This window comes from Somniosus microcephalus, chromosome 21 (assembly GCF_052327205.1).
Source record: "Somniosus microcephalus isolate GS21.2 chromosome 21, FLI_Smic_1.0, whole genome shotgun sequence".
Classification (NCBI taxonomy): Eukaryota; Metazoa; Chordata; class Chondrichthyes; order Squaliformes; family Somniosidae; genus Somniosus; species Somniosus microcephalus.
The window spans coordinates 9544035-9562955 of NC_141007.1; the positions used below are offsets into that span (position 1 = coordinate 9544035).

Genomic DNA, 18921 nt, shown 5'->3' on the forward strand with positions numbered 1-18921 from the left:
CAGCTGTGATCCACAAGCTAAAGGCAGCCTTTGCCAGGCATGGCATAGTAGAAACTTTAGTCTCAGACAATGGCCCCCAATACAAATCAAAAGAGTTTGAGTCGTTTGCCAAGGCATGGGATTTCACACATGTCACACCAAGCCCACATTACCCTCAAAGTAATGGCCTTGCTGAAAAAACTGTCCAGATTGCAAAAACACTCATGGACAAAGCCAAAGTGGACAAAAGAGACCCCTACATCAGTCTCCTTGAGTACCGCAACACTCCGGTTGACAACTTCAAGTCACCAGCACAGCTGTTGATGAGCCGCAGACTTCGCTCAATCCTTCCAAGCACCAACCAGCAGCTGCAGCCAGAGGTCGTCAGCTGCAAGCAAGTGCATGCAAAACGTGTACAGAGACAGCAACACCAAAAGCGATACTATGACAGGTCAGCTAGACTACTGCCGCCGCTGCACAATGGAGAATCCGTCAGAATCCAGGAGCATGACTACTGGAAGCCAGCAGTCGTCATCCAGCCAGCTGACACTGAGCGATCGTATCACGTCCGCACCCCAGAAGGACAGGTGTACCGCTGCAATCGCAGGCACCTCCTGAACACCAAGGAACAACACTGTCATTCCGACGAGAGGATCAGTTCAACAGAGTGTGATGAACAGAGCAATACACAAAACACATCACACTTACCTGAACCTAAACCTGAACCTGATTTGTTGACCGATTCAGGAGCATGCTCAGTGCCATACCACACAAGGTCGGGACGAGAGGTGAAGCCTAGAGTTATCCTTGACTTGTGAACTGTCAAAGGGTGTAGGCGGATCGCTGCCCTAAAAAAAACTATATCGTTATTGAAACATTGAGATGTTTTCAGCGCTAGTTGAATGCTGAGTTTACTTATATGTTTATGCTACCAAGAACATTAGGTAGAAGAAAGGTTTAAAAGTAATGCATAACATTTTTTCTTTTAAAAGAAAGGGGATGTAACATTTGCATATTGAATTATCATTGGCCTGCAGGCATCTGTAAGGAATACCTATTATATTCACATGTGATCACATGCTGAGTTGTCATTGGCCTGCAGGCATCTGTAAGGACTACTATTGTTTTTGAAGACCCAGGCTAGGGGTCGTAACGCCATCTTTTCCCCACTATACTGTATGGTTAAGATCAGACCTAATGCTTATTAAAAGAGTTAAACTGTAATACTCCGTTGTCCTGCAATTTATTATTTTTGTACAAAGTGTGCAAAACAAGACATTGATAGATTTAGTTGATTCAGGGTATCAAGGGATATGGAGCAAAGGCAGGTAACTGGAGTTATGCTACAGACCAGCCATGATTTAGTTGAATGATGGAACAAGTCAGAAGGGCTGAATCGCCTACTCTTGTTCCGATGTTCCTTATCACCAACAAACTAAAATATCTTTCTTAAAATTTTTTTTATTCGTTCATGGGATGTGGGCGTCGCTGGCAAGGCCAGCATTTATTGCCCATTCCTAATTGCCCTTGAGAAGGTGGTGGTGAGCCGCCTTCGTGAACCGCTGCAGTCCGTGTGGTGAAGGTACTCCCACAGTGCTGTTAGGGAGGGAGTTCCAGGATTTTGACCCAGCGACGATGAAGGAACGGCGATATACTTCCAAGTCAGGATGGTGTGTGAGTGGGAGGAGAACTTGGAGGTGGTGGTGTCCCCATGCGCCTGCTGCCCTTGTTCTCTGCCTCCTTGCAACAGAAAGTGATACAGGGAGAGGCCCCGACCAGTGTCACTGTTTATACCCCCCCCCAGACCAGTGTCACTGTTTATTCCCCCCCCCAGACCAGTGTCACTGTTTATTCCATCCCCCCAGACAAGTGTCACTGTTTATTCCCCCCCCAGGACCAGTGTCACTGTTTATTCCCCCCCCAGACCAGTGTCACTGTTTATTCCCCCCCCCAGACCAGTGTCACTGTTTATTCCCCCCCCAGACCAGTGTCACTGTTTATTCCCCCCCCAGACAAGTGTCAGTTTATTCCCCCCCAGACCAGTGTCACTGTTTATACCCACCCCCCCAGACCAGTGTCACTGTTTATTCCCCCCCCAGACCAGTGTCACTGTTTATTCCATCCCCCCAGACAAGTGTCACTGTTTATTCCCCCCCCAGACCAGTGTCACTGTTTATTCCCCCCCCCAGACCAGTGTCACTGTTTATTCCCCCCCCAGACCAGTGTCACTGTTTATTCCCCCCCCAGACCAGTGTCACTGTTTATTCCCCCCCAAGACAAGTGTCAGTTTATTCCCCCCCAGACCAGTGTCACTGTTTATTCCCCCCCCAGACCAGTGTCACTGTTTATTCCCCCCCCAGACAAGTGTCAGTTTATTCCCCCCCAGACCAGTGTCAGTTTATTCCCCCCCAGACCAGTGTCACTGTTTATTCCCCCCCAGACCAGTGTCACTGTTTATACCCCCCAGACCAATGTCACTGTTTATTCCCCCCCCTAGACCAGTGTCACTGTTTATTCCCCCCTAGACCAATGTCACTGTTTATTCCCTCCCCCAGACCAGTGTCACTGTTTATTCCACCCCCCCAGACCAGTGTCACTTTATTCCGCCCCCCAGACCAGTGTCACTGTTTATTCCTCTCCAGACCAGTGTCACTGTTTATTCCCTCCCCCAGACCAGTGTCACTGTTTATTCTCCCCAGACCAGTGTCACTGTTTATTCCCTCCCCCCAGACCAGTGTCACTGTTTATTCCCTCCCCAGACCAGTGTCACTGTTTATTATTCCCCCAGACCAGTGTCACTGTTTATTCCCTCCCCCAGACCAGTGTCACTGTTTATTCTCCCCCCAGACCAGTGTCACTGTTTATTCTCCCCAGGCAAAGGGCTAAAGTGCAGGATAGCCTGGAGAGTGACAGAGATTCGGTAGATCAACATGTCGTGAATGGGTGTCACCAAATTATAAAGGTTAAAATTGTAGGAGAAAGGGAAGATGCAGACGAGGAGAGAGGATTCAGTTATCAGGAATGCGGAAAGAGTGAGTTAAGAGTGGGGTTGAATTATTGAGTCGCGAGGATTTTGGGTGCGTGGGATGGGGTATTTACAGCTTGGGGTGAACGAGAGAGTAGAGGTCAGAAGAGCATTAACCAGCGCACAATCAATAAAATACACATAAGACAGGCTGCAGGAGATGTTGCAATGAGTCTGCCTGCCAAACAAAGACTGCAATTGCCTACCCGATTGCATCAGAACATTCCTCACAGCTGACCCCTACCTGGAATATATTGACGTGTATGTATGGAATGGAGAAGGTGGCTTTGTACAGCAGCATGCAGAGAAAGGCCGAGAGCAGCGATTGAAAACCAGATACGTGGACGAGGAGCCAGCAGTGGGCCCACATCCCCAGGGTGATCGTTGAGAGGGTCCTGATGACAGTCGTCACCGGCAGATCCTGGATCAATCCTGGCAAAAGAATTTATGACATCGGCTTCAGTCTAACAGTTTGCATCAGCGCTGAACTGCCCACATCTCCACACTGCCCAGACTCGACACCACACATTTCAAGTGTAGTTACTATTGTTTTGTCAGCAAAAGCAGCAGCCAATTTGCACACAGCAAGATCCCACAAACAGGAATATGATAAATGACCACATAATCTGTATTGTTGCTGTTGGTTGAGGGATAAATATTGGCTGGGACACCGGCAGAACTCCTCTACTTTTCATCGAAACAGAGCCATGGGACCTTTTATGTTCACCTGAGAGGGCAGACGGGGCCTCGCTTTAATATCTCTTCTGAAAGACGGCACCTACGACTCTGCAGCACTCCCTCAGTAGTGCACTGGAGTGTCAGCCTGGATTTAAAGTCTCTGGGGTGGGTCTTGAACGCACGACCTTCATGACTCAGAGGCGAGAGCGCTACCCACTGAGCCACGGCTGACACTATATGACGTAAGAAAACTACTAGGCACTTGGTCTGAGTATTAAACAAGGCTTTAATCAACTGTTTCACAACATGGAGATCGAGTTGTGTCCTTCACTAGTTCCTGTTAAAGAATGTCCTGCACAAGCTGGGCCCATGCCCGAGTATTTATACTCTCCCTGGACAGTGCCACCAGCAGGCCGCCCAGTATTATTACATGCCATTTTCACATGAATGACAAGATTCATGTCACTATATACGTACTATTGTTTAAGCTAATTAAGGAGAGCCAACACGGGCTTGTAAAAGGAAGATCGTGTTTGACTAATCTAATTGAATTTTTTGAGGAAGTAACAGGGAGGATTGATGAAGGGAATGCACTGGATGTTGTCTACATGGATTTTAGGAAGGCGTTTGACAAAGTACCACATGGAAGGCTGGTTAACAAAATTGAGGCTCATGGAATAGGTGGGTCAGTGGCAGCTTGGATAAGGAATTGGCTTAAGGACAGAAAACAGCAAGTTGTGGTAAATGGCTATTTTCAGACTGGAGGATGGTAGACAGTGGTGTTCCCCAAGGGTCACTGCTGGGGCCACAACTTTTTTTGATATATATAAATGACCTGGATATTGGAATACAGAGTAGAATTTCTAAATTTGTCGATGACACCAAACTTGGGGGTGTGGCAAACAGTGAAGATGATATCAAGCAACTGCAACGGGACATAGAAAGGCTAGCAGAATGGGCAGACAAGTGGCAGATGGAATTTAATACAGAGAAGTGTGAGGTGATGCATTTTGGCAGAAGGAACAGGGAGAGGCAATATACACTTAATGGCACAGTTTTAAAGAGTGTGCAGGGACAGAGGGACCTGGGAATTAATGTGCATAGGTCCCTGAAGGTGGCAGGACATATTGAGAGAGTGGTTAACAAAACATATGGGATCTTGGGCTTCATAAATAAAGGTATTGAGTACAAAAGTAGAGAAGTTATGCTGAACTGGAGTACTGCGTCCAGTTCTGGTCACCACACTTTAGGAAGGATGTGAAGGCCCTTGAGAGGGTGCAGAGGAGATTTACAGGAATGGTTCCGGGGATGGGGGATCTTAGCTACAAGGACAGGTTGGAGAAGCTGGATTTGTTTTCATTAGAGCAAAGGAGGTTGAGGGGTGATTTGATCGAGGTGTACAAGATTATGACGGGTTTGGATAGGCTAGACAGGGAAAGGCTGTTCCCACTAGTTGATGGTACAAGGACTAGGGGACACAGATTTAAGGTTTTGGGCAAGAGATACAGGGGGGACGTGAGGAAAAACTTTTTTACGCAGCGAGTGGTGATGACCTGGAATTCGTTGCCGACGGAACTGGTGGAAGTGGAGACACTCAGTGTTTTCAAGGGGAGACTGGATAGGCACTTGAGAGAAATAAACTTGCAGGGCTACGGGGATAGAGCGGGGAATGGGACCGACTGGATTGCTCTACAGAGAGCCAGCACGGACTCGATGGGCCGAATGGCCTCCTTCAGTGCCGTTATGACTCTATAACTTTATGACATAGAAACACAGAAAAATAGGAGCAGGAGTCGGCCATTCGGCCCTTCAAGCCTGCTCTTTCATTCAATATGATCATGGCTGATCCTCTATCTCAATACCATATTCCCGCTCTCTCCCATACCCCTTGATGCTTTTTGTGTCTAGAAATCTATCTATCTCCTTCTTAAATATATTCAGTGACTCGGCCTCCACAGCCTTCTGTGGTAGAGAATTCCACAGGTTCACCACCCTCTGAGTGAAGAAATTTCTCCTCATCTCAGTCCTAAATGTCCTACCCCGTATCCTGAGACTGTGACCCCTCATTCTAGACCCCCCAGCCAGGGGAAACATCCTCCCTGCATCCAGTCTGTCTAGCCCTGTCAGAATTTTATATGTTTCAATGAGATCCCCTCTTATTCTTCTAAACTCTAGTGAATACAGGCCTAGTCGACCCAATCTCTCCTCATACGACAGTCCTGCCACCCCAGGAATCAGTCTGGTGAACCTTTGCTGCACTCCCTCGATGGCAAGTATATCCTTTCTTAGGTAAGGAGACCTAAACTGCACACAGTACTCCAGGTGTGGTCTCACCAAGGCCCTGTATAACTGTAGTAAGACATCTTTGCTCCTGTACTCAAATCCTCTTGCAATGAAGGCCAACATACCATTTGCCTTCCTAACTGCTTGCTGCACCTGCATGTTTGCTTTCAGTGACTGGTGTACAAGGACACCCAGGTCCCTCTGTACATCAACATTTCCCAATCTATCACCATTTAAATTATACTCTGTCTTTCTGTTTTTCCTACCGAAGTGGATAACTTCACATTTATCCACATTATACTGCATCTGCCATGTATTTGCCCACTCACTCAACTTGTCTAAATCGCCTTGAAGCCTCTTTGCATCCTCCTCACAATTCACAATCTCACCTAGTTTTGTGTCGTCAGCAAACTTGGAAATATTACATTTGGTTCTCTCATCCAAATCATTGATATATATTGTGAATAGCTGGGGCCCAAGCACTGATCCCTGCGGTACTCCACTAGTCACCGCCTGCCACCCTGAAAAAGACCCATTTATTCCTACTCTCTGTTTCCTGTCTGTTAACCAATTTTCAATCCATGCCAGTATATTACCCCCAATCCCATGTGCTTTAATTTTGCACACTAACCTCTTATGTGGGACTTTATCAAAGGCCTTCTGAAAATCCAAATACACCACATCCACTGGTTCTCCCTTGTCTATTCTACCAGTTGCAGCCTCAAAAAACTCCAGTAGGTTTGTCAAACACAATTTCCCTTTCATAAATCCATGTTGACTTTGTCTAATCCCGTTGATATTTTCTAACTGTCCTGTTATCACATCCTTTATAATAGACTCTAGCATTTTCCCTACTACTGATGTTAGGCTAACCGGTCTGTAGTTCCCTGTTTTCTCTCTCCCTCCTTTTTTAAATAGTGGGGTTACATTTGCTACCCTCCAATCTGCAGGAACTGTTCCATAATCTATAGAATTTTGGAAGATGACAACCAATGCATCCATTATTTCCATGGCTACCTCTTTTAGTACTCTGTGATGCAAATTATCAGGCCCTGGGGATTTATCAGCTTTCAGTCCCATTAATTTCCCCAGCACTATTGTTTTACTAATACTAATTTCCTTTAATTCCTCCTTCTCACTAGACCTTTGGTTCCTTAGCACTTCTGGGAAGTTATTTGTGTCCTCTTTTCTTGTTCCCCATTTTACATTCTCCTGTTTCTGACTTTAAGGGACCTACATTTGTCTTCACTAATCTTTTACTTTTTACATAATTGTAGAAGCTTTTACAGTCCACTTTTATTTTCCCTGCAAGTTTACTCTCATACGCTATTTTTCCCCTCTTAATCAATCTCTTGGTCCTTTTTTGCTGAACTCTAAACTGCTCTCAATCCTCAGGCTTGCTACTTTTTCTGGCAACTTTATATGACATGCAATTCCTGCCCACAAACCATACTTCCTATTAATCATGCTTTTCTGTCGATATGAAACAAAAGATGGGTCCAAAGGAGGTGGGAATGGGAACAGCAGAATAGCAGAGTGGGACGGAGGCATGGGAAATGTGGCAGAGAGAAGTGGTCTGCACAGAGCGGGATTAAATGGGGTGGACTTGAACTTGGGAATTTGGAAAGAGTGGGAATTCGAAGAAGAGAGGGAAGGAGCTGTTGCTTTTTGCCTACACTAATTGTCGTGCTTTGTGTTACAGGTATACTGCTGTATGCCTCAGAGACATGGACCATGCACAGCAGGCACCTCAAAGCACTGGAGAGGTACCACCAACGCTGCCTCCGCAAGATCCTGCAAATCCATTGGTAGGATAGGCACACCAACGTCAGTGTTCTCGCTCAGGCCAACATCCCCAGCATCGAAGCTTTGACCACGCTCGATCAGCTCCGATGAACGGGTCACATTGTCCGCATGCCCGATACAAGACTCCCAAAGCAAGCGTTCTACTCGGAGCTCCGGCACGGCAAGAGAGCCCCAGGTGGGCAGAGGAAACGCTTCAAGGACACCCTCAAAGCCTCCTTGAAAAAGTGCAACATCCCCACCGACGCCTGAGAATCCCTGGCCCAAGACCGCACAAAGTGGAGGAGAAGCATCCGGGAAGGCACCGAACACCTCGAGTCTCTTCGCCGGGAGCAAGTGGGGTGCCGGCTGCACTCCATGAGCCCGCCGGGCTCTTTTGCCGACACTCCAATCCCAGTGGCCCAGCTGGGCCCCAGGTCACGCTGTGCAAGGCCCCTCCCCTTTAAGAGGGAATATCGCGGCACGTAGCGCTGCGATATTCCCCGCCCCAAGAGGGAGGCGGGGTGCTTCCAGTGGCGCCCTGCTTCCCTCTTGGGGCACTACTGATGAATTTCGGCTGCGGGGGCGTTAATTTATTTGGGGCGCTAAAAGTAGCGCCCCGGCGAAGTTAGCGCCCCAAAAGGGGCGCGACTCAATTTCTATTCCTAGAGGTTTAAATGCATGGCTCAAAGAGTGGTATGGGAGGAAGGGGTTTTAGTTCATGGGGCACTGGCACCAGTACTGGGGAAAGAGGGAGCTGTTCCGTTGGGACGGGCTCCACGTAAACTGGGCTGGGACCAGTGTCCTGGCGAACCGAATAACTAGGGCAGTAGACAGGGCTTTAAATTAATGAAGGGGGGTGAGAGGATTCAGGAAAGAGTAAATTTAAAAGCAGCGAGAGAAATGTCAAGGCTCTAGAGCAGAGTTTTGAGTAAAACTAAGCAGAGTGGATCAGGAAGGGTCAGAGAGAGCAACAAAGGTAATAAGGCATCAGTGACTGAGGTGACATCAGGGAAAAAGAGCAATAAGTTAAAGCTAGGCACTATATCTGAATGCATGAAGCATTCGCAACAAAATAGATGGATTAATAGCGCAGATAGAAATGAATAGGTTTGGTCTAATAGCCATAACGGAGATGTGGTTGCAAAGTGGCCAAGGTTGGGAACTAAATATTCCAGGATACTTAACTTTTAGAAGGGATAGGCAAAATGGAAAAGGGGGAGGGGTAGCCCCGATAATAAAGGATGAGATAAAGACAGTAGAGAGAAAGGATCTTAGCTCTGAAAATCAAGAAGTAGAATCAGTTTGGGTGGAGCTAAGAAACAGCAAGGGGCAGAAAACATTGGTGGGAGTTGTTTATAGGCCCCCAAACAGTAGTTGTAATGTAGGGCAGAGTATAAATCAGGAAATTAGAGGCGCATGTAACAAGCGTAATACAGTGATCATGGGGGACCTTAATCTGCATATAGACTGGGCAATCCAAATTTGCAGTAATAGTGTGGAGGATGAATTCATGGAATGTATGCAAGATAGTTTTCTAGATCAGTATGCAGAGGAACCAACTAGGGAACAGGCTTTTTTAGATCTAGTATTGTGTAATGAGAAAGGGTTAATTAATAACCTTGTAGTAAAGGGGCCTTTAGGGAAGAGTGACCATAATATGATAGAATTTTATATTGAGTTTGAAAGTGACTTAGTTAAATCCGAAACTAGGGTCTTAAATCTAAACAAAGCAAACTACGTAGGTATGAGGGGCGAGTTGGCTAAGGTAGATTGGGAAACTACATTAAAAGGTATGACAGTGGACGAGCAATGGTTAGCATTTAAAGAATTAATACATAATTTACAACAAATATACATTCCTTTAAGGCACAAAAACCCCACAGGGAAAGTGGTCCAACCGTGGCTAACAAGAGAAGTTAAAGATAGTATTAGATCAAAGGAAAAGGCTTATAATGCTGCCAAAAAGAATAGTAAGCCTGAGGATTGGGCGGATTTTAGAATTCAGCAAAGGAGGACCAAGAAATTGATGAAGAAAGGGAAAATAGAACATGAGAATAAACTAGTGAGAGATATAAAAACAGACTGTAAAAGCTTCTGTAGGTATGTAAAAAGGAAAAGATTAGCGAAAGTAAATGTGGGTTCCTTACAGGCTGAGACAGGAGAAATTATAATGGGGAATAAGGAAATGGTAGGGAAATTAAACAAATACTTTTTGTCTGTCTTCACGGAAGAAGACGCAAAAAACTTCCCGGAAATAATGGATAATCAAGGGTCTAGCGAGAATGAGGAACTGAAAGATGTTAGTATGAGTAAAAAAATAGTACTGGAGAAATTAATGGGACTGAAAGCCGATAAATCCCCTGGACCTGATGGCCTACATCCTAGGGTTTTGAAAGAGTTGGCTACAGAAATAGTGAATGCATTGGTTGTCATTTTCCAAAATTCCATAGATTCTAGAACGGTTCCCACGGATTGGAAGGTAGCAAATGTAACCCCACTATTTAAGAAAGGAGGGAGAGAGAAAACGGGAAACTACAGACCAGTTAGCCTGACATCAGTAGTAGGGAAAATGTTAGGATCTATTATTAAGGACGTGGTAACAGGGCACTTAGAAAATAATAATAGGATTGGGCAAAGTCAACACGGATTTATGAAAGGGAAATCGTGTTTGACAAATCTGTTAGAGTTTTTTGAGGTTGTAACTAGCAGAATAGATAAGGGGGAACCAGTGGATGTGGTGTGTTTGGATTTTCAGAAGGCATTTGATAATGTGCCACACAAGAGGTTATTGAACAAAATTAGGACCTATGGGATTGGGGGTAATATACTAGCATGGATTGAGGGTTGGTTAATGGACAGAAAACAGGGAGTAGGAATAAACGGGTCATTTTCAGGTTGGCAGGCTGTAACTAGTGGGGTGCCGCAAGGATCAGTACTTGGGCCTCAGCTACTCACAATCTACATCAATGATTTGGATGAGGGACCAAATGTAATATATCCAAGTTTGCTGATGATACAAAGCTGGGTGGGAATGTAAGTTGTGAGGAGGATGCAAGGAGGCTTCAAGGGGATATAGACAGGCTAAGTGAGTGGGCAAGAACATGGCAAATGAAATATAATGTGGAGAAATGTGAAGTTATCCACTTTGGTAGGAAAAATAGAAAAGCAGAGTATTTTTTAAATGGTGAGAGATTGGGAAATGTTGGTGTTCAGAGGGACCTGGGTGTCCTTGTACACGAATCACTGAAAGTTAACATGCAGGTACAGCAAGCAATTAGGAAAGCAAATGGTATGTTGGCCTTTATTACAAGAGGATTTGAGTATAAGAGTAAAGACATCTAACTGCAATTATATAGGGCCCTGGTGAGACCACACCTGGAGTATTGTGTACAGTTTTGGTCTCCTTACCTAAGGAAGGATATACTTGTCATAGAGGGAGTGCAACGAAGGTTCACCAGACTGGTTCCTGGGATGGGGGGATTGTCCTATGAGGAGAGATTGAGTAGACTAGGCCTATATTCTCTAGAGTTTAGAAGAATGAGAGGTGATCTCATTGAAACATACAAAATTCTTACAGGGCTTGACAGGGTAGATGCAGGGAGGATGTTTCCCCTGGCTGGGGAGTCTAGAACCAGGGGTCACAGTCTCAGAATAAGGGGTCGGCCATTTAGGACTGAGATGAGGAGAAATTTCTTCACTCAGAGGGTGGTGAATTTTTGGAATTCTCTACCCCAGAGGGCTGTGGAGACTCAGTCATTGAGTATATTCAAGACAGAGATCGACAGATTTTTGAATATTAAGGGAATCAAGGGATATGGGGATAGTGCAGGAAAGTGGAGATAAGGTAGAAGATCAGCCATGATCTTATTGAATGGCAGAGCAGGCTTGAAGGGCCAAGTGGCCTACTCCTGCTCCTAATTCTTATATTCTTATGTTCTAAATGTGGCAGAGAGGAGAAGGCTCCCATGGCCCGGGAATGTGGCAGAGACAGGCAGGTAGACCCCAGGGGTACGGACTCCTGCCCTCCACCCGATCTCAGACGTTGTTCATTTCCTGCCCCCATTTCCCTGCCTCTATACTTAAAAGCTGGTAAATCTCTAAAGTCTTCCAGTTTACCATAAGAATAAGGTGGGGAGGAAGTGGGTTCGGTGGGAGTAACTGACACCCGTTAGTTTAACGGCCCATTCCGCCCGGTTTCGCCAGGAGCTTCTCCCAACATGGCTCTCACTCGTGGACAGGATACAAGAACAAGCTCGCCACCCAATAGTAATCCTTCTCTGTTCAGTACTGTACTGACCTTTCCTCCCTCGTTCCTCCTGAGCTCCAATCCCACCCTTTCCGCCCCCCCCCCCCCGCCGTGCTAAATACTCTTTCTCTTCTCTCCTTCCTCGCTGTGTTGAGGTCAATGTTATAGTTTGGGCTGTTCACTACAAGGCTAATTGCAAGGACAGGACCTCACCTCCCATGATCAGAGGCCTCATGCGCAGAGTGAATGAGTCATCATGCTGCAGCAGCAACAATTACCCTTATGTGCCAGCGTGGCTCATTTGGTAGCTCTCTTACCTTGGAGTCAGAAGGTCGTGGGGGTCAAGGACCTGAGCCCTTAATCTAAGACTAACACGTCACTGTCGTATTCGGACGCTAAACCGAGGCCCCATCTGTTCGTTGAGGTGGATGTAAAACATCCCGTGGCACTATTCGAAGAAGAGCAGGAAGTTCTCCTGGTCAACATTTGTCCTTCGACCAACACCACAGATTATCTGGTCATTTATCTCACTGCTGTTTGTGGGAGCTTGCTGTGCACAAATTGGCTGCTGTGTTTCCCACATTACAACAGTGACTGCACTTCAACAGTAATTAGTTGGCTGTAAAGTGCTTTGGGACGTCCTTAAGACATGCAAGGCGCTATGTAAACATAGCGAGTTACACATTGGAGGGAGGTTTACTGTACACTCCTGATCACTCCGATAGGCACTACACTCACAGACTGTATCATTCTGGTTAAACTGCAAACTGCATTTACTGTAAGACATAAATTCATACAGAAGCAAACTAAATCAGTAGAATCAGTAATACGGCACTTAGGTTTCACGAATTCATTAAACTCTTTTCTGAAACAAATAGCAAAGCATTTTGAAATTCTTAAAAGTCCTTTTTCAAATCCGCGTTTCCTACATTACAACAGTGACTACACATCAAAAATGGACTTCATTGGCTGTAAAGTGCTTTGGGATGTCTGGTGGTGGTGAAGGCGCTATAGAAATGCAAGTCTTTCTTCCTTTCTCTTGTACTCAATCTTGCATTAATGAAGCTGAATTTCATGGCGATCTGCCCCACTGCTGTCATGTGGCTCTGGTTTGACTGACTGAACCAGAGATCAATTGGATAGGTTGCAGTAAATATTCCTGATTCAGGCCACTCCTTAGCTCCAGTGCAGACCTTTCATATCAGGCAAATATCTTCCAGAAAAACCCAACGCTCCTCAATCAATATTAATCATTCCTGTCACCCAAGTGGATGGGAAGTGGTCCAGCAAGTTGTTTACAAGTTCAAAGCCTCGTGGCATTTTTCCTGAAGTGACACTCACTTTAGTACTGTAGCCAGCACAGCCAATGGGCTCAGGACCCTGTCCAATGCTGAATATTCAGTCTGCCCACACAGGCCCTCAAGACTATCTGAAACAGCAGTCAAGGTTCTCATTTTAAAACTCCCAGTGCCTTGGCTTAGCTAAGATTCATACTAATGTAGGATGGAGGCCCCAGCCATCAGTCAAGATCATTCTTTCCCAGTACCTCAGGATTGTGGTCTATGGATCTCCTCACCTCCCAGTTTTCCTTCCCTTCTACAATCTTTAGGATTTTAAAGTCCAAGCTTAGTGTCGCCTACTTCTTGAGTTATCTTGTGTTCTCTCTTACTATTTTTAATGTTGGGGGTACCCTGTACCCTGTGCATTGGCCCCTTGCTCAGGTACCAAGATCTTCTCTTCAAAAGGGATCCTGCTGGTGAGACTCTTTAAAAAGGGGGTCTTCACAGTGAGGGCCTGGAAGAGGAGACTCCCTGTTTAAAACGGGACCCCGACAGCAAGACTCCCTCTGAAAAGAATACTCCCTCCTTCACAAGGGGTTCTGGTAAGGAAACATCCTCTTTAAAAGACATGCTGATGGTAAAACCTTCACTTTAAAACCGACAAGGAAAATCCCTCTTTAAAAGGTGGCCCTGCTACTGGGACTCTCTCCTGCACAAAACCAGTCCTCACGGTGAGACTCCTCAAAAGATCATCAATGAAATGAGTCAAACAGCCGCGGTCAAGAACCACATCTGACTACTGTACACAGTAGCCGTGTCCCTCACCTGCCTCTTACCTATTGCTATGATCGGTGTAATGACTGGCACTGCCAAGGGCAGGATGAAGAGATAGATGTAGCGTGGGAAGAAGGGGGCCTTCCAGATGCTGGAGTCACCCAGTCCAATGACATTGGTGTAGGCATGATGAAGCTTCAAGTGATGATATGTACCCTTCTCCGCCGTGAATGATCCACAAACCTGGGAAAGATTGACACTTGTAAACATCTCCATTTTGTGCGTGTGACAGTTCCAGTTTTATGAATATAATTTCACTGAGTCTTTGGTGGTAGAGTCAGCGGAAAAGGAAATCGGGCGCGGCATAAAACGGGCGCCGATTCATTGCCGCTCGTTGTGCGCTCTCACCGAAGACGGTTTACATCCCGCAGTCAATCTGGAACATGACTTCAAACTAAACTCAACTCCAAGAGTAGGACAAGGGGTCACAGGGTCAAACTCCCAGAGTAGGACAAGGGGTCACAGGGTCAAACCCCCAGAGTAGGACAAGGGGTCACAGGGTCAAACCCTGAGAGTAGGACAAGGAGTCACAGGGTCAAACCCCCAGAGTAGGACAAGGGGTCACAGGGTCAAACCCTGAGAGTAGGACAAGGGGTCACAGGGTCAAACCCCCAGAGTAGGACAAGGGGTCACAGGGTCAAACCCTGAGAGTAGGACAAGGAGTCACAAGGTCAAACCCCAGAGTAGGACAAGGGGTCACAGGGTCAAACCCCCAGAGTAGGACAAGGGGTCACAGGGCCAAACCCCCAGAGTAGGACAAGGGGGTCACAGGGTCAAACCCCCAGAGTAGGACAAGGGGTCACAGGGTCAAACCCTGAGAGTAGGACAAGGAGTCACAAGGTCAAACCCCAGAGTAGGACAAGGGGTCACAGGGTCAAACCCCCAGAGTAGGACAAGGGGTCACAGGGTCAAACCCTGAGAGTAGGACAAGGGGTCACAGGGTCAAACTGGGGAGAGGGAAGTAGGGGAGGGGAGGGAAGGGGAAACAGGCGGAGGTGGAGAAGAGGGAGGCGGGCGGAGGGGAAGGGGAGGGGAGAGAAAGGGAGGAGGGAAGGGGAGGGTAGGGATAGGAGACGGGGAGGGAAGGGAAGGGGAGGCGGGGAGAGGAGGGAAGGAGAGGTGGGGAGGGGGGAGGTGAGAAGAGGGGTAGGGGATGGAGGGGAGGTGAGAAGAGGGGAGGGGAGGGATAAGGAGGCGGGGAGGGAAGGAGAGGTGGGGAGGGGGGAGGTGAGTGGAGGGGGAGGGGAGGGTAGGGAAAAGGAGGCAGGAAAGGGGGGCAGTGGAGGGGAGGGAAGGTGAGGTAGGGGAGGAGAGGGGGAGGAGAGGGAAAGGGAGGTGAAGAATGGGGAGGGGAGGAGAGGGGGAGGAGGAGAGGGGGAGGGGAGGGGGAGAGGGGGGAGGGGGAGAGTGGGGAGGGGAGGAGGGGGAGAGGGGGGAGAGGGGGAGGGGGAGGGGAGGAGAGATGATGCTGCCTCCAGTGAGGAGACAAACAACTTTACTTTGAAACGAAGAATCATTTGCGAAAACTCTCAGACTCCATTGTCCTTCAAGACGTTGAGATTTGAGAAAGTGCTGATATAATGAGGCTGATGGTTCGCACAGGCCCGGCCAGCTGGAGCCGTTCCAGGGCTGTGTGTGTGGAATTATTCAACGGCTCTCCCTTCAGTCACAGGCCAGCTCCTACATTCCCCCACATCTCACACCGACCTCTCCAGCTTTCTTCCCGGCTTTGAAGAATGTTTCCACGACCTCCCCGCAACATCCCCCCCCCAACCCATGAAATTTCTTTCCCCCTCCTCCCCCAGAGGGCTCTGAGTCCCGCTGCGGTACGGCTCCTCCACCACCTCACCCAAGGGGCCATTCATCTCTCGTGTGGGCCTAGAGTGTTGGCAGGATATTTAACTGTGGGGGGCATCGCAGCCGAGCTCAGTCTCGTCCACACACGCTCACCTTCTGGTATGGGTTGTTGGGCAGTGAACAGGACCAGGAATCCTGCACTGCTCTTTCCCTCCTTAGCCCACGGCACCCAGACCAACTGTAGCTCCCTGAGAGAGACCGAACATCAAACGTCCTTAAAGACACTGAGGGTAGACAGGCTAATGGTGAGATCACAGGCTGGCTCGTTCTCAGCTCCGCGCCACAGGACCCTCACTCCCCTGGTAATCCTTACTCCGTGTTAGAGATGGTTAAGGGCACAGGCCAGTACAGAGCTAGACCGCTCAGAGCAGTGTTCAATCCTGGTTCAATTCCCAGTCTCTGCTAATCTCAGATGGGGCAGCAGCTGTGGGGCCTCGGAGGGTTTGGGAGGGGAATATCAGCCAGGATTTGCACTCCTGAACAGCTCCCAGTAGGTCCTGCTGGAAAGAAAGAGAGAGTGTCTGTGTGAGTATGTGTGTGAGTGTGCGTGAGTGTGTGTGTGTGAGTATGCGTGAGTGTGTGTGTGTGTGTGTGTGTGTGTGTGTGTGTGTGTGTGTGGGGGGATATGTGCATGTACGTGTAAGAACATAGAGTAGGAGTCGGCCACACGGCCCCTCGAGCCTGCTCCGTCATTCAATAAGATCATGGCTGATCTTCGACCTCAAGTCCACTTTCCCACTTGATCTCCATATCCCTTGATTCCCCTAGAGTCCAAAAATCTATCGATCTCAGCCTTGAATATACTCAATGACTCAGCATTCACAGCTCTCTGGGGCAGAGAATTCCAAAGATTCACCACCCCCTGAGTGAAGAAATTCCTCCTCATCTCAGTCTTAAATGGCCGTCCCTTATCCTGAGACTATGCCCCCTAGTTCTAGACACTCCGGCCAGGGGAAACAACCTCTCAGCATCTACCCTGTCAAGCCCCCCAAGAATTTTATACATTTCAATGAGATCACCTCTCATTCTTCTAAACTCCAGAGAGTATCGGCCCATTCTACACAATCTCTCATCATTGGACAGCCCTCTCATCCCAGGAATCAATCTCGTGAACCTTCGTTGCACCGCCTCCAAGGCAAGTGTACTCCTCCTTAGATAAGATCAGAACTGTGCCCAGTACTCCAGGTGTGGTCTCACCAAGGCCCTGTACAATTGGAGCAAGACTTCCTTACTCTTATACTCCAACCCCCTTGCAATAAAGGCCAACATGCCATTTGCCTTCCTTATTGCTTGCTGAGCCTACGTTAACTTTCTATGATTTGTGTGCAAGGACACCCGGGTCCCTCTGAACACCAACATTTACTAGTCTCTCATCGTTTAAAAAATATTCTGCTTTTCCAATCTTCTTAGCAAAGATAATTTCACATTTCCCCACATTATACCCCATCCGCCACCTTCTTGCCCACTTACTTATCCTGCCAATGTCTCTTTGCAGCCTCTTTGCTTCCACCTCACTGCCTACTTTCCCACCTAGCTTTGTATCATCAGCAAACTTGGATACATTGCGCTCGGTCCCTTCATCTAAGTCATTAATATAGATTGTAAATAGCTGAGGCCCAAGCACTGATCCTTGCGGCACCCCACTAGTTACAGCCTGCCAACCTGAAAAAGATCCATTTATCCCTACTCTCTGCTTTCTGTCCATTAACCAATCCTCAATCCATGCTAGTATATTACCCCCAATATCATGAGCCCTAACTTGTGGTAATAACCTCTTGTGTAGCACCTTATTGAATGCTTTTTGCATGTGTGTGTGTGTATGTGCATGTGTATGTATGTGTGCATGTGTATGTATGTGTATGTGTGCGCACATGTGTATATGTATGTGCGTGTGTGTTTGTGTGTATATATGTGTGTGCGCGCGTGTGTGTATGTATGCGTGTGTATGTATGTGCGTGTGTGTGTGAGCATGTATGTGTGTTGGTATGTGAGCGTGTATTTGTGTTGGTGTGTGAGCGTGTATGTGTGTTGGTGTGTGTGTGTGTATGTGTGTGCGTGTATGTATGTGTGTGCGTATGTATGTGTGTACGTGTGTGAGCGTGTATGTGTGTTGGTGTGTGTATGTGTGTGTCTATGGTTGACTATACTGCTGATTGGATACAGTAGTACAGTGTTTATTTTACTGGATCAGTAATCAAGAGATTCTGAGTTCAAATCCCACCAGTGCAGTTTGAGAATTGGAATTCAGTTCGAAATATCTGGGAATACAAAGCTGGTTGTCAGTAAAAGTGACCATGAAGCTGTCGGATTGTTGAAAAACCGAACTGATGTGCCTTAGGGAAAGTAACCTGCCGTCCTTACCCGCTCTGGGCCCATATGTAACTCCCGTCCCACACCAATGTGGTTGACTCTTAACTGCCCTCTGGAATGGCCCAGTGAGCCCTCAGTTGTATCAAGTACTGTGCCACCTTCTCGGGGCAGCGAGGGACGGGCAATAAATGCTGGCCTTGCCTGAGAATGAATATGAATTTTACAAACTCACCCTCTCGGCTCAAACATGACGGAGGGTCTTAGGTGAGGCCACGGCAGATAGCTGGGCCTGTGGAACTTTCCGGAGAGGAGGGGGAAAAGTTGTGGGAGAGTGGGGGGGCGGGGGGTGGGGGTACCATAAGTCATTTTAAGATGTGATTACCTGTATTTTACAAGAAACCACAGAAGCTGAGTGCCATGGGGATTTACAATCAATCTTAAGGGGCTTTTACTGAATCGTACAATTGATCCATTTGTCACCATAGATTTCAAGGCCCTAATAACTGGTTCCGATTAAACTACACATCAAAACGGCTCCACCTAAGGGTAACAAGGGATATAGGGCTAAGGTGGGTAGATGGAGTTAATATACAGATCAGCCATGATCTAATTGAATGGCAGAGCAGACTTGAGGGGCTGAATGG

The 18921-nt window shown here is 47.3% G+C and overlaps 1 protein-coding gene across 1 annotated transcript in view; it reads right to left on the minus strand.

Moving 5' to 3' along the window:
- Window positions 1-3191: 3191 nt before the first annotated feature.
- Window positions 3192-18921, minus strand: part of fads6 (fatty acid desaturase 6) — a 61319-nt gene continuing 45589 nt past the window's right edge. The window contains exons 3-4 of the mRNA XM_085963232.1: window positions 14113-14293; window positions 3192-3436 (exon numbers count right to left, since the gene is read on the minus strand). Of these exons, the coding sequence (XP_085819358.1) occupies window positions 3207-3436; window positions 14113-14293 (411 nt within the window). The 3' untranslated portion in view covers window positions 3192-3206. The remainder of the gene's footprint in view (window positions 3437-14112; window positions 14294-18921) is intronic.